This window comes from Sorex araneus, chromosome 1 (genome assembly GCF_027595985.1).
Source record: "Sorex araneus isolate mSorAra2 chromosome 1, mSorAra2.pri, whole genome shotgun sequence".
Classification (NCBI taxonomy): Eukaryota; Metazoa; Chordata; class Mammalia; order Eulipotyphla; family Soricidae; genus Sorex; species Sorex araneus.
The window spans coordinates 81,601,102-81,614,384 of NC_073302.1; the positions used below are offsets into that span (position 1 = coordinate 81,601,102).

Sequence of the window (13,283 nt, forward strand, 5' to 3'; positions counted from 1 at the left end):
TTTTGTAGAAATATGGGTAAGCACATTGTTATTTTATGTTCACCTGTTTTATGCTCTATGAGCAAAACCCGGACTCTGCTGGAATTGTAAAGTGGAACCCTCTTTTCTTGCCAAAGAACAAACCTGGAGTCAGGTGGGCCGAGAGCTGCAATAGCATTATGACTGTGGCCCTGAACAAACTCCCATAGATACTTTTGCATTTTGGAGGCTAATAATGGATAATGTCAGCTTATCCTCAGTGCCAGCAAGAAAAGATGGTGGTGAGAGTGATGATACCACTGCTGCAAATTGCACAGGCACGCTGGAGGGTCCCGGTTGGGAAGTGTGGGAGACGCCCCCACTGCCCCTGGGACACCCCAGGAATGGGACACTATTTGGTAAGCATCCTGACATGACAGGAACAGGCTGGGAAAGCCCCTGCCTAGTTCAAAACAAGAAGCTTTGTCAAACAGGGCAAGAATAAAATTAGTTTTTGTGCTTTCTTATGCTGCTACTTAAAACTTTGGTATGTACCAATGGCCTCAGTGTGTGTGTGTGTGTGTGTGTGTGTGTGTGTGTGTGTGTGTGAGAGAGAGAGAGAGAGAGAGAGAGAGAGAGAGAGAGAGAGAGAGAGAGCGAGAGAGAGAGCATGTTAGGATTGTAAAGTTGTTAAATGTCTGGCGTGAAATCTTATAATTTGAGATAATGAAGAACGTAAGCTAAAGTTAATAATGGTAACATCTGACCACCTTAAGTTTGCAACAACTTTGTCATCATTTATTTTGCTGGCATTATATTATCAAGAGCGCTTTCCTGACCCAATGAACAAGCAGGAAACAGGCTGGCTAGGGTGAGAGATCAAGGCAATCCCAATGGATTGACCCACAAGGTTAATTTCTGCCCTGGGGAATGCCCCTTCCTTTCTCAGTCCATCAGTTTTCTCCCTGACTTTCCAGAGGGGTCAGATGGATGGATCGATCAAAAATATGTGTGTGCACACATATATGTGATGTTTGTTGTCTTTCTGTCTGCCTGTCTGTGTTGAGTACTCAAAAATTCGAGTCAGGGCAAGCAGCATTTTCACAAGACGTCAGAGTACAACTCAGCAATTTAAAAGGTCTGGTTGTTTGGGGGGCTGGAGCCATAGCACGGCAGGTAGGGCGTTTGCCTTGCATGCACGACCCGGGTTCGAGTACTCCATCCCACTCAGAGAGCCCTGCAAGCTACCAAGAGCATCCCACCTGCAAGCTCCCCTTGGCCTATTCGATATGCCAAAAACAGTAACAAGTCTCACAATGGGGACGTTACTGGTGCCCGCTTGAGCAAATCGATGAACAATGGGAGGACAGTGCTACAGTGCTACAGGGTGTTTTTGGAGCTTGTTGACCAGATTTAAACAAGGATTTCTCAGCAAAATGTTGAGGCTACAGAGAAATTGAAATTCTCTATCTAAAATTTTTAATTGGAAAGACATTCGTGGATATTAGCCGTTGAAATTCTTTTGAGCTTCAGAATCTGCTTTATCTAGAAAGGAGCTGCCCAATTAGAAGCTGAAACGAAAGTGAAATTAGAGTTCAGAGAATGCAAGGCTTCTCTGCATTATGCACAGAGAAGGTTATAAGCCTCAGCCAATTTTAATGAAAGATTAGGATTTGGTCACCTTACAAAACAACAGAGGCATAGAAGTCACTAAAGTAAAGTTTTCTTATGTTTCCATAAACGTTGGCAGCTCAAGTGATTTCATATGCTGATATGCCAATATAGGTATATTTGTTTGCATCTGCATTGGATTGTTAAAATGTTAATTGAAATAACATTTTATGTAAATAACATAGTATGTACCTAAAACAGGTTCATAGAGTAATGGTTTGGTTCCAAACATGAGTTTCTCAAGATATAAAATTGACCGCAAAACTTATCCTATCAGTGTTTATTTGATCTCTGGGACTTTTTGGTAATTAAAATTTCTAGAGCCATGATAACCTGAAGCTACAGCATTGTGCCTTTGTAAAAGTTTTAAAGACAACAGGTTCTCCTGCTGAAATTTCACAACAGCTTCAAGTCTTCTTGCTGAAGGAAAAAGGGTGAGTCACTTCAAATCCAAGCAGCTGAAAACCGCCCTTTTGGCTTTAGTTTGCAGCTGAACAGAGGCAGCTGCCCCTCCCCCTTGACCCTCCATCTTTTCTCAGCAGAGGCCAATTAAAAGCTGAGAATGGTGAAAACTCACAACCCTGCTGATTTTAGTTTTTAAGTTAAAAAGTTAATATCTAAAACTTAAAAGTCTTTAAATGCTTTCTAAATAGAATATATCCAAAAAACAAATACGTATTTGTGGTAAAAAAAGAATTTAAGGTTTTAGGTATTCTGGCAGGAGAGTTTTGTGTCAAGAATTATGGAAGAAAATAGGATGTAAAACAGAAAACTAGAAGGAATATTTGATCTTCGTACTAAGATAAACATAGACAATTCCAAAACTTTGTTCCCTTTCTCTATATTAAGTTAATTTCAAGGTTGTTTAAAAATACAGGCTTAACCTGCATCTCTGAGTTGTGTACTGAAGAAAAATACAAATTAAGGTTAAAGTCATTTAATAAATAAACTATAGAATGTAGTCCACTGGGAGTGATGAAGTGGGCAAAGATTGAAGGAATATGTAAGGAAATGAAATATATGCATTTTGTGAGCATTTTAACCCTCTTATATCCATGTTTTCCTACACTTTTGAATCATGAACTCTAGCATTTTTGTCATCCTCTGGAAAAACTGATCATCGTTACCCTGCAACTTGGCTTACCTAGCCCCACTGCCATTAAAAGATGGCTTTTATACTATCCCTGTGTCTGAAGGTGATAGTAAGCGATTTGCTTTCAGTGTCTCTAGTACTAATCTGAGCCAACCCTAGCACAGGTATCAGTGGGTTGTCCCGCCTCAGCGCATGAAAAATAGTCCTACTCTTTGCCAACAGTATATCGCTGCCACTCTAAGGCCTGTAGGGGATGCTTTGCAGGAAATAACTATTATACACTATCTGGATGATATACCTATAGCTGTTCCTTAAGAACATGCACTTGATAATGATTATCAGTTGTTAAAGCAAGAGCTAACTGAGCGTGGACTGTACATTGCTACTGAAAAGATTCAGCGCCTTTGGAATATTTAGGAGATTGATTATTGTAGGATATTTTCATCCCATAAAAACTCTAAATCAGAACTGATTCCTTGGAGACACTTAACGATTTTCAGAAGCTCCTTGGATTAATTATAAATGAGATTAGGCCATCTTTAAAATTGACTACTGGAGATCTTAAACCTCTCCTCAACATTTTGAAAGGGAATGCTGATCCCACTTCATCGTACTAGTTAGCTGCTGCTGCCACGCAAGCACTTTAAAAAGTAGAAGTTGCCATTTTTATGGCGCAATTAAACTTTCTTGATTATTCTCGGCCATTTTTGCTGTGCATTCTTAATGCTCAATTTCAATATTTACCTATTTCTGTTCTTTGGCCAGACGGAGCTCTTGGGGGCTCCATCTCTCTCCCCCCCCCAAATTAAGGCTCATCTCTCATTCTGTGAGGCCTGTGTAGTATTAGTCCACAAGGGCAGGAGTAGTAGTCAGTTACTTTTTAGTCAAGATCCTGATAAAATTATTGTTCCCTCTACAAAACAGAAAGTTGACCGGCTGTTTCAAGCATCGGAGACTTTTGTCTTTTGCCGGAGTTATTGATAATCACTATCCTGCTGGCAAGTCACGTCACTTTTCATTATGAACCTCCTGTATTTTTCCAAAAATATTTGTCAACGATCCTTTGCCTCAGGTTTTAAGTGTTTTTACTGATGACTCCTCTAATGGCTATGCTGCATACACCATTGACGGTGCCACTCATGTCTTCCCAACTAAAGAAGGGGCTGCACAAGTTGCTGAGCTACATGCTCTTTTAGCAGTTATTAAGAGATATAATCAAAAGCTTGACATATACACTTATAGTATGTCACCAAGGCCTTAGGTCCTTTGGAGACTGGTATCTTTTATTTTTTCTTTTTAGAAATGTTATTGAATCACCATGAGATTGTTACAAGCTTTCATGTTTGGGTTACAATCTCACAATGATCAAACACCCATCCCTCCACCAGTGCACATTCCCCACCACCAATATCCCGTGTATACCCTCCCCTTTCCCACCCTCTCCCTGCCTCCATGGCAGACAATATTCCCCATACTCTCTCTCTACTTTTGGGCATTATGGCTAGCAACACAGACACAGAGGTCATCATGCTTGTTCCATTATCTACTTTTAGCACGCATCTCCCATCCCAAATGGTTCCTCCAGGTTTCATTTTCTTAGTGATCCCTTGTCTATTCCATCTGCCTTCTCCCCTTTAATCGTGAAGCAGTTTTCCAGCTCTGGGGAAATCCTCCTGGCCCTTGTATCTACTGTCCTTGGGTGTCAGCCTCATATGATGTTATTCTATACTCCACAAGTGAGTGCATGGAGACGGCTATCTTAAATCATGATTCTCCTTCTCCTATTGGGAGATTGTTTATAAGGCTACAGTTGTACATCCATGCTAGACACCACCCTATTTACATTGGGCAATTGAGGTCACATTCCAAATTGCCTGGCCCTTTAACACTAGGTAATGAAGAAACAGACCACGCTATCTGGCTTCACCCAAGCCTAACTCCTGCTTCCTCTCGAGCTATGCATCATCCGAATTCTAGAGCTCTTCAACAACAGTTTGGTCTTACCCGTGAGGCTGCTAGACAAGTTGTTAAACCATGCTCTATTTGTGCACCTCACCTCTCTGTCCGTCATATTGGAGTGAATCCTAGGGGACTTACCTATTCTGGACTTATTTTTGCTACTTTGCAAACAGGGTAAGCATTTAAAGATGTTGCATGCCATTGCATAGCTCAATATGCCTTCTACTGAGTACCACATCAATTTAAACCGACAATGGTCCTGCCTATGTTCATAAAGCATTTGCAAACTTTTGTGAAACCTTTGGTGCCATATTCCTGACAATCCTCAAGGACAAGCAACTGTTTAGGGTACCAATTGCTCCCTCAAGATTATGTTACAAAAATTAAAAAGAGAAAAGGGGGAGATGGTGATGAATTACAGGCCTATGCTACACAATCTGATAAATCGCGTCTTTTTAACACTGAATATTTTTAATTTGGGTCAAAATGGCCTATCACCAATAGATAAGCTCTGGATACACTCCCCGGGTCAATGTCAAATGCCTGAGGTCCTCTGGAAGGATCCTATAATTAATCAATGGAATGTCCCTGACCCTTTACTCACCTGGGACAGAGGACACGTTTGTATGTTTTCTAGGTCCCCGCATGAAGCGAGATGGAGTCTGGAGAGACTGGTCTGGCCAGTGGAAAAGAAAATGGCAAAGACCTTTGAGGACATTGACCAAGAAACCAGGACACAAAGTGCTGTCACAGGATGCCTACCTTGCCTTGTTGCTGAGCCACATGCAACCGTCTATAAGATCAAAGACATCACATGGGTTCCTTGGCATCTCCGGGGAGATGGACAGTTTGGCAGTGGCTACTTTTGGACAACTAACTCCCCTTGAGGGGTGCTTGGTGAAGGACTGAAACAGAATATTTGGACATTGGCCATGACTAAGCTAATTCTTCCCTTCCTGACAACCGGGACAACTTTGAACCAGATGGGGAGAGAGAAGTAAATGTCCAGGTGTCTGTTAATGGGACTGTCATTTTGGGGGATCTCTAAAAGCATGTGTTCCTTTAGGGAATAATGATTGGTAAGATAAATATCAGTATCATGGATGGAAGATTGCTTGTCAAAATTGTACCTTGACCAATTAGGTACGGGCATAGGGCCTGAGAATCAAGTTCTGCTTGTCCATCAACCAACTTTTCTGTTCATCCCCACTCTCTGAGGATTGGGTAGATGAGAGCGGGGTACAATTATGGAAGGACATTACCAAAGTATTAAGTAAGGAAAGAAGTTTTATCGGTATGTTTATTGCTAGAATAGAACTATTGGCAAGGCATTGGAAATACAGGAAAACATAGATGGAAAGATGGAAGAAAGACTTCCCACTCCATGGGATAGCGTACAACTCATTGGAGACAAAGTGCTTGTGTTGAAAGTTAAAACAAGGTATTCAAAGGTCATAATAATATTTATGGATTTGTGTTACTCATACAAGTATAGTGATACTCAATATCCCAGGGGAAAATTAAGAATCATGTGCTTGGTCTTTGGCATTAAGCAAATACTAGCTTCTATTTATTACAATGACACCACGAGGGTCTTGACCTACCAAAAAACGAAGAGGGCATAGTGTCTGATTTTTTGCTGGCTTTTCAAAAGTTATAAATCCCAACTGTGTACTTCACTCATTGATAGGATTGGGCAATGTTGTGATGATTATTCTTTGCATTTTTCTTATTGTTCTACTTCGTTTGCTTAAAAGATGTTGTTTCAAATGTCAAAATATTATGGTTTTTACACACATTTGCTGCAGCTCAGGCCTGAGCAACCCATTCAACTTTGAAAAAGGAAAGGGAGAGATGTTGGGGACGGGCCCAGGTACTCCCTGCATTTTCCCTGGAAACAGGGACTGAGTGTGGAGAAACTTGGCGTGAGTGTGAGCCGTGGTCTGACGCCGACCTTGACAGAGGGCCAAAGGACCACCATGCTCTGGCAGCCAGCCTGGAGGTCGAAGGGCCACCATGCTCTGGCGACCAAACTCGAGAGAAGAGCCGAAGGGCCACCATGCTCTGGCGACTGGACTTGAGAGGAGGCTGAAGGGAAGGCTAGCCCCTATCTGCCTTGGTCAGGCCCAAGGTCACATCTCCATTCCTGTTTGTCAATGCTGAGGTGAGGAACAGAAAATAAGTAAAACTTACAAAATAAAATTGCTTACGCAGCCCAGTTAATATTGTTTACACAGCTTTTTAAACCTGCTGACCATTGCTAAAATAAGACTATACAAACCAGCTTGGATTATAGTAAACTTGCTGTACGTTTCATAGAGTCTTTCCTACCCGGTCTTTCTAACCGTGTCTGCCTCTCCAGAGTTTTATGGTTTGGGATCAATGACCCCAATGATGATTCGACCAACATCATAGAAACTGGCTCCTTCACCACAGCTCCAGTTCGGGAACATCCTAGGGGTCCAAAGAGACCAGCAGCCGCACGTTCATCAGAAGATGGGCTTTTGGCCCCATTCCTAAAAGAATTTAGGGTAATCACTCCTGACAGGGAAATGCTGTAGCAGAAGCTGAGGTGTAGAGTGCTAGGTCACTTTCAATCTCTGCCTATGGACCAGGTAAGACAATCAGAACATAGTATAGGACGGCTTGAGGTGGGACTTGGCAGTAGATAAAAGGAAGCCCCCACCCCCAGCTCTCTAGCTTGCGCGCTCTCTCTCTCTCCTTCTCTTGAGCACACACTCTCTGGACTCTCCTCTTTCCCAAGGTCAGAGACAGGGGGCTCAGGCCCAGGCAGGGATCAGATGCCCTGTAGTTACAAGGCACTGAGCACAAGACTCTCACCGACGCACACGTGGACATGGCCGGAGAGTAGGCAAACAAGGACTAGACAACGAGAACTGCTGGGGTAGAGCTGGGAGGCCCTTGGATGGTCTCCACAGGGATCAGAGCACAGGGATCTCACCTGCCTGGGTAGCTGTGGCTGGAGACAGAGGAAAGCTTAGATGGGTAGAGAGTAGCACAGGGACAGGACAGGGGAGTCGTTCACAGGTCCAGGCAGTGTCATGGACATGACCTGTTCATTGCTCACAGGTAAAGGTGAGGCTTGGGCATTTAGGGAAGGACATGGAACCATTTTTTCTCTACAGTAAGCTAACTTAATGAAAGAAAGAAAGAAAGAAAGAAAGAAAGAAAGAAAGAAAGAAAGAAAGAAAGAAAGAAAGAAAGAAAGAGAGAAAGGAAGGGAGGTAAGGGAAGGGGAGTGAAGGGAAGGGGAGGGAAGGGAAGGGAAGGGAAGGGAAGGGAAGGGAAGGGAAGGGAAGGGAAGGGAAGGGAAGGGAAGGGAAGGGAAGGGTAGGGAAAGGAAGGGAAGGGAAGGGAGAAAGAAAGAAGGAAAGAAAGAAAGAAAGAAAGAAAGAAAGAGAAAGAAAGAAAGAAAGAAAGAAAGAAAGAAAGAAAGAAAGAAAGAAAGAAAGAAAGAAAGAAAGAAAGATAGGAAGGAAGGAAGGAAGGAAGGAAGGAAGGAAAGGATGAAAGAAAGGAAGGAAGGAAGGAAGGAAGGAAGGAAGGGGGAAGGGAAGGGAAGGGATGGGAGGGAAGGAAGGAAGAAAGAAAAGAAGGAAGGAACTAAGGAAGGAAGGAAGGAAAAGAAATAAATCAGGGAAAAGAGAGAAAGAAGGAAGGATGAAAGAAAGAGAACAAAGAAAGAACAAAGAAAGAGAAAAATAGAAAAAGAAAGAAAGGAAGGAAAAGAAAGACAGAAAGACTGAATGAATGAATGAATGAAACAGAAAACAAAAGAAAAAGAAAGAGAAGGAAAGAAACGACAGGAAAAAAGAAAATGACAGAAAGACAGACAAAAAAGAAAGACAGACAAAAAGAAAGAAAGAAAGAAAGAAAGAAAGAAAGAAAGAAAGAAAGAAAGAAAGAAAGAAAGAAAGAAAGAGAAAGAAAGAAAAGAATTAAAGGAAAGGAAGAAAAGAAAGAAAAGAATTAAAGAAAAGAAAGAAAGATGAGAGAAAGAAATATGAGAGAAAGGAAGAAAGGAAGGAAGGGAAGGATGAAAGAAAGGAAGGAAAAGAAAGAAATAAGAGAGAAAGAGAGAAAAAAGAAAGGAAGGATGAAAGAAAGAAAGAAAGAAAGAAGAGAAAGAGAAAAAAAGAATGTTAACAAAGACATTTTTACCATGTAATGCTGTCCCTGTAAAAGTAAGAAATATCTATCTTTTCTTGTAATTAAGAAAAAAAATTTTTTCTTCTGAGGACATTTTCTCCCTAACACAAAAATATGTAATTGACCACTTTGCCTCTCCTCTTGTCTCATAGATATCTAGATGCCATTCTATGAGCTATCCTTAGAAAGAGCAGACCATTTGAATATTTTCTCTGTGCTAAGTACATTCTCACTTCTATTTTATTTATGTGCCTAGTCTTGCTTTTCCTTTATCTCATACTCCTCACCTACTTCCAATATTTATTAGTCTATCAAACAGGGATTTATTTTTCTGACATAATGATAAAACGTTCCTTTGGAACAGTCTTTTCTTCCCATGGCTATTGTCCTGTTCTCGCAAGACGGCTAATCTACTGTTGCATCGAAACATCATTCCAGAAATAAAGAAAATAACACAAATGTCAAAAAAAAGAAAGAAAGGAAGGAAGAAAGAAAAACAGAAAGACAGAAAGAAACAAAGTAAAAGAGAAGAGAAATGAAAGAAATAAAGACAAAGAAAAGAGAAAGAAAAGACAGACAGACAGAGAGACAGACAGAAAGAAACAAAGAAAGAGAAAAGAAAGAAATAAAGACAGAAAGAAAAGACAAAGAAAAGACAGACAGACAGAAAGACAGAAAGAAACAAAGAAAGAGAAGAGAAAAGAAAGAAATAAAGACAGAAGAAAAGAGAAAGACAGACAGTAAGAAAGAAAGAAAGAACAAGAGAAAAAAGAAAAGAAACAAAGAAAGACAGAAAGAAAGAAAGAAAGACAGAAAGAAAGAAAGAAAGAAAGAAAGAGAAAGAAAGAAAAAGAAAAGAAAAGAAAGAAAGAATGAAAGAAAGAAGAAATAAAGGAAGGGAGGATAGAAGGAAGAAATAAAGAAAGGACAGAAAAAAATTAAGAAAGGAAGGAAAGAAGAAATATGAAAGAAAGAAAAAAAGGAAGGAAGAAATTTAAAAGGACAGAAAGAGAGAGAAAGAAAGGATAGAAGGAATAAAGGACAGAAAGAAAAATCAAGAAAGGAAGGAAAGAAGAAATATGAAAGAAAGAAAGGAAGGAAGAAATTAAGAAGGACAGAAAGAAAGAGAGAGAAAGAAAGAAAAAGAAAGAAAGAAAGAAAGGATAGAAGGAATAGAGGACAGAAAGAAAAATTAAGAAAGGAAGGAAAGAAGAAATATGAAAGAAAGAAAGGAAGAAATTAAGAAGGACAGAAAGAAAGAGAGAGAGAAAAGAAAGAAAGAAAGAAAGAAAGGATAGAAGGAATAAAGGACAGAAAGAAAAATTAAGAAAGGAAGGAAAGAAGAAATATGAAAGAAAGAAAGGAAGAAATTATGAAGGACAGAAAGAAAGAGAAAGAAAAATAAAAGAAAGAGAAAGAAAGAAAGAAAGAAAGAAAGAAAGGGAGGGAAAGAAGGATGAAAGAAAGGAAGCAAGGAAAAGAAAGAAACAAGGGAGAAAGAAGGAAGAATGAAAGAAAGAAAAAAGAACGAGAAAATAAGAATGTTAACAAAGACATTTTTTTACCATGTAATGCTGTCCCTGTAAAAGTAAGAAATATCTATTTTTTCTTGTAATTAAGAAAAATTTTCTTCTGAGGACATTTTCTCCCTAGCACAAAAATATGTAATTGACCACTATGCCTCTCCTCTTGTCTCATAGATATCTAGATGCCATTCTATGAGCTATCCTTAGAAAGAGCAGACCATTTGTATATTTTCTCTGTGCTAAGCACATTCTTAGTTCTATTTCATTTATGTTCCTAGTCTTGCTTTTCCTTTATCTCATATTCCTCACCTACTTCCAATATTTATTAGTCTATCAAATAGGGATTTATTTTTCTGACATAACAACAAATCATTCCTTTGGGACAGTCTTCTTCCCATGGTTATTGTCCTGTTTTCTCAAGACGGCTAATCTACTGTTGCATTGAAACATCATTCCAGAAATAAAGAAATAACACAAATGTAAAAAAAAAAAGAAAGGAAGAAAGAAAAACAGAAAGAAAGAAAGAAAGACAGACAGAAAGACAGAAAGAAAGAAAAGAGAAAGAAAAGACAGACAGAAATAAAGAAAGAAAGACAGAAAGAAAGAACAAGACAAAGAGAAAGAAGAAAAGAAAAGAGAAAGAAAAGACAGACAGAAAGAAGGAAAGAACAAGACAAAGAGAAAGAAGAAAAGAGAAAGAAAAGAGAAAGACAGAAAGAAAGAAAGAAAGAACAAGACAAAGAGAAAGAAGAAAAGAAAAGAGAAAGAAAAGACAGAAAGAAAGAAAGAACAAGACAAAGAGAAAGAAGAAAAGAAAACAGAAAGAAAAGACAGAAAGAAAAGAAAGATAGAAAGAAAGAAAGAAAAAGACAGACAGAAAAGAAAGAGAGGACGAAAGAAAGAAAGAAAAAAGAAAGAAAGAGAAAGAAAGAAAAAGAAAGAAAGAAAGAAAGAAAGAAAGAAAGAAAGAAAGAAAGAAAGAAAGAAAGAAAGAAAGAAAGAAAGAAAGAAAGAAAGAAAGAAAGAGAGACCTCCCCCGCTCAGCTCCTGTGGGCAGACACTGGGACACTCCCTGTCTGCTTGCCCAGGATTGTGGGCGCCTCATGGAGGCAGGTCAAGGTGAGCCTAACGAGTCTGGGCAGAACTGGACCTTGTACCTGGAACTGACCGTCCTTTCTGTCTGAAGTCTTCTCCATAGATTGGCTGTCCGACCCAGGGCCCTCTGCTTCGGACAGAGGAATGCAGCACAGTGCAGCCCTGGACCGTGGATGCTGAAGGCTCGGCTTCTTCCATGTGTTCGTCTGTGTCCTTTTACAGGTCTTCAGGCATCTGTATAACTGTACAAGGCGCATTCTGTGGTATGGCTGTGTCTCCAAGCTCTTCTTGATGACTGCCAATGTGCGGCCATGAGGTGGAAGAAGCGGCCGACTGTGTGTCTGATGATGAAGACAACAGGTTGAATTGCTCAGGAACATCTTCGATCTTTGGAACACTTTTCTTCTTTCGTTTCCCCCCTAGAGTTTTCTTAATGTTCTTAGCCTGCCTGGTAATGTCACTTCCGATGTCAGAGATATCCCATATCTCGAGGAACAACGAGAAGCATGTTCCCAGTTGTTCATCTCCCATATAAGGGGTATAGGAGAAGGTGTAGTGGTGGAGGATGGCAGCAATGAACATTTCTATGCAGATGATAAAGTCCTGCAGCCCGGTGGCCACTGACTCTGCTGTCTGCCACTCCCAGGTGGAGTCCTGGGAAATCACACCAAATTTCACCAACAAAGCAATCACCACTGCTTGCCAGAATGTAACAAAAACCACAAGCTTCACGCAAAGTAACTTGCCCATGGCCTGGATGGGCCTCAGCTCCTCCTTCAGGGCTTTATAGAATACCAGGAGGCTATACATGGCAAAGAACTGGGACAGGTTGTTGATGATGACCAGGTACATCCAAGCCCTGTTCCAGTTGAAGATCCCTTCGTTGTAGACTTGGAAGATCTCACACATCACAGCGATGTAGGTGGTGATCAGCCTGAGGGTGATGTACTGCAGCACGCCCAGCTTGCACCGGTACAGCAAGACCTCGCCCATGGGGCAGGGAGGGCACCAGCAGAAGGGTATCGGGGGCCGCTGCTTCTCCTTGGCCTCCATCATGGCGTCCAGGTTGGGGTACTGGCTCTTCAGGTAGTTGAACAGGAAGCTCATAAAATTGTAGAGGACATACGCCTCATAACACTCCCGGAAGGTGTCCACGTAGATGGCGATGGACGGATACTTCAGAGCCACCCAGCTGTCGATGCTGTACACGGGCACCATCCAGAGGATCCGCATGATGGGCCTCTGGAGCTCCGGCCTCGTGTAGTGCACCAGGTGCTGCAGAATCTCCCAGAGGGTCACGGGGATGGTGAACAGCACGAAGATGCCGGCGATGAACCACACCTTGGTGTGGACACTGACTTCCTGCTTCCGCAGGTACCACACACCCAGGGGGACGGTCACGACCACGCCCAGCAGGTAGAGGGTCAGCACCAGGGGCCGGATCCAACGCCTCCAGTTCTTAAGTGTGAGCACGCACGCGTCGAGCATTTCTCCGAGTGGCAAGGGTAAGAGCGCAGAAAGTCTCTGAGGCCCCTGCGCTGAGCTCCGCCAGGTGGCGGTGGACGCGCAGGCCACAGAACAAAGCCGTTGTGTGACGTCAGGGCTAGTGCTGGGCGCCGCCCCCGCGTTTCCACTGGCGGCCGCCGGGGGCGCTGCTCGTCCGCGTCATCCTCGCTGCTTGCCTGCACCTGGCCCCTTGCCAAGTCCTGGCACCCCTGGCGAAGCCTTGCCCCCTGAGCCCCTGCGCTCTGTCTGGCCTTGGGAGGAGAGCAGTGCCCTGCATTCAATGGCCGCGACCCCTTCTCTCAGGG

General features: G+C 41.8%; 1 protein-coding gene across 1 annotated transcript; it reads right to left on the bottom strand.

Annotated features, from left to right (window-relative positions):
* Positions 1–11,688: 11,688 nt before the first annotated feature.
* LOC129402006 (transmembrane protein 184C-like) lies at positions 11,689–12,960 on the bottom strand. Its single transcript, XM_055125965.1, has one exon. It carries the CDS (start codon positions 12,958–12,960, stop codon positions 11,689–11,691), a length of 1,272 nt encoding a protein of 423 aa, XP_054981940.1.
* Between the last annotated feature and the right edge of the window lie 323 nt (positions 12,961–13,283).

Bases quoted from the DNA above. Each gene is read 5' to 3' on its own strand.
- LOC129402006 (XM_055125965.1), bottom strand. From the start codon at position 12,960: ATGCTCGACGCGTGCGTGCTCACACTTAAGAACTGGAGGCGTTGGATC.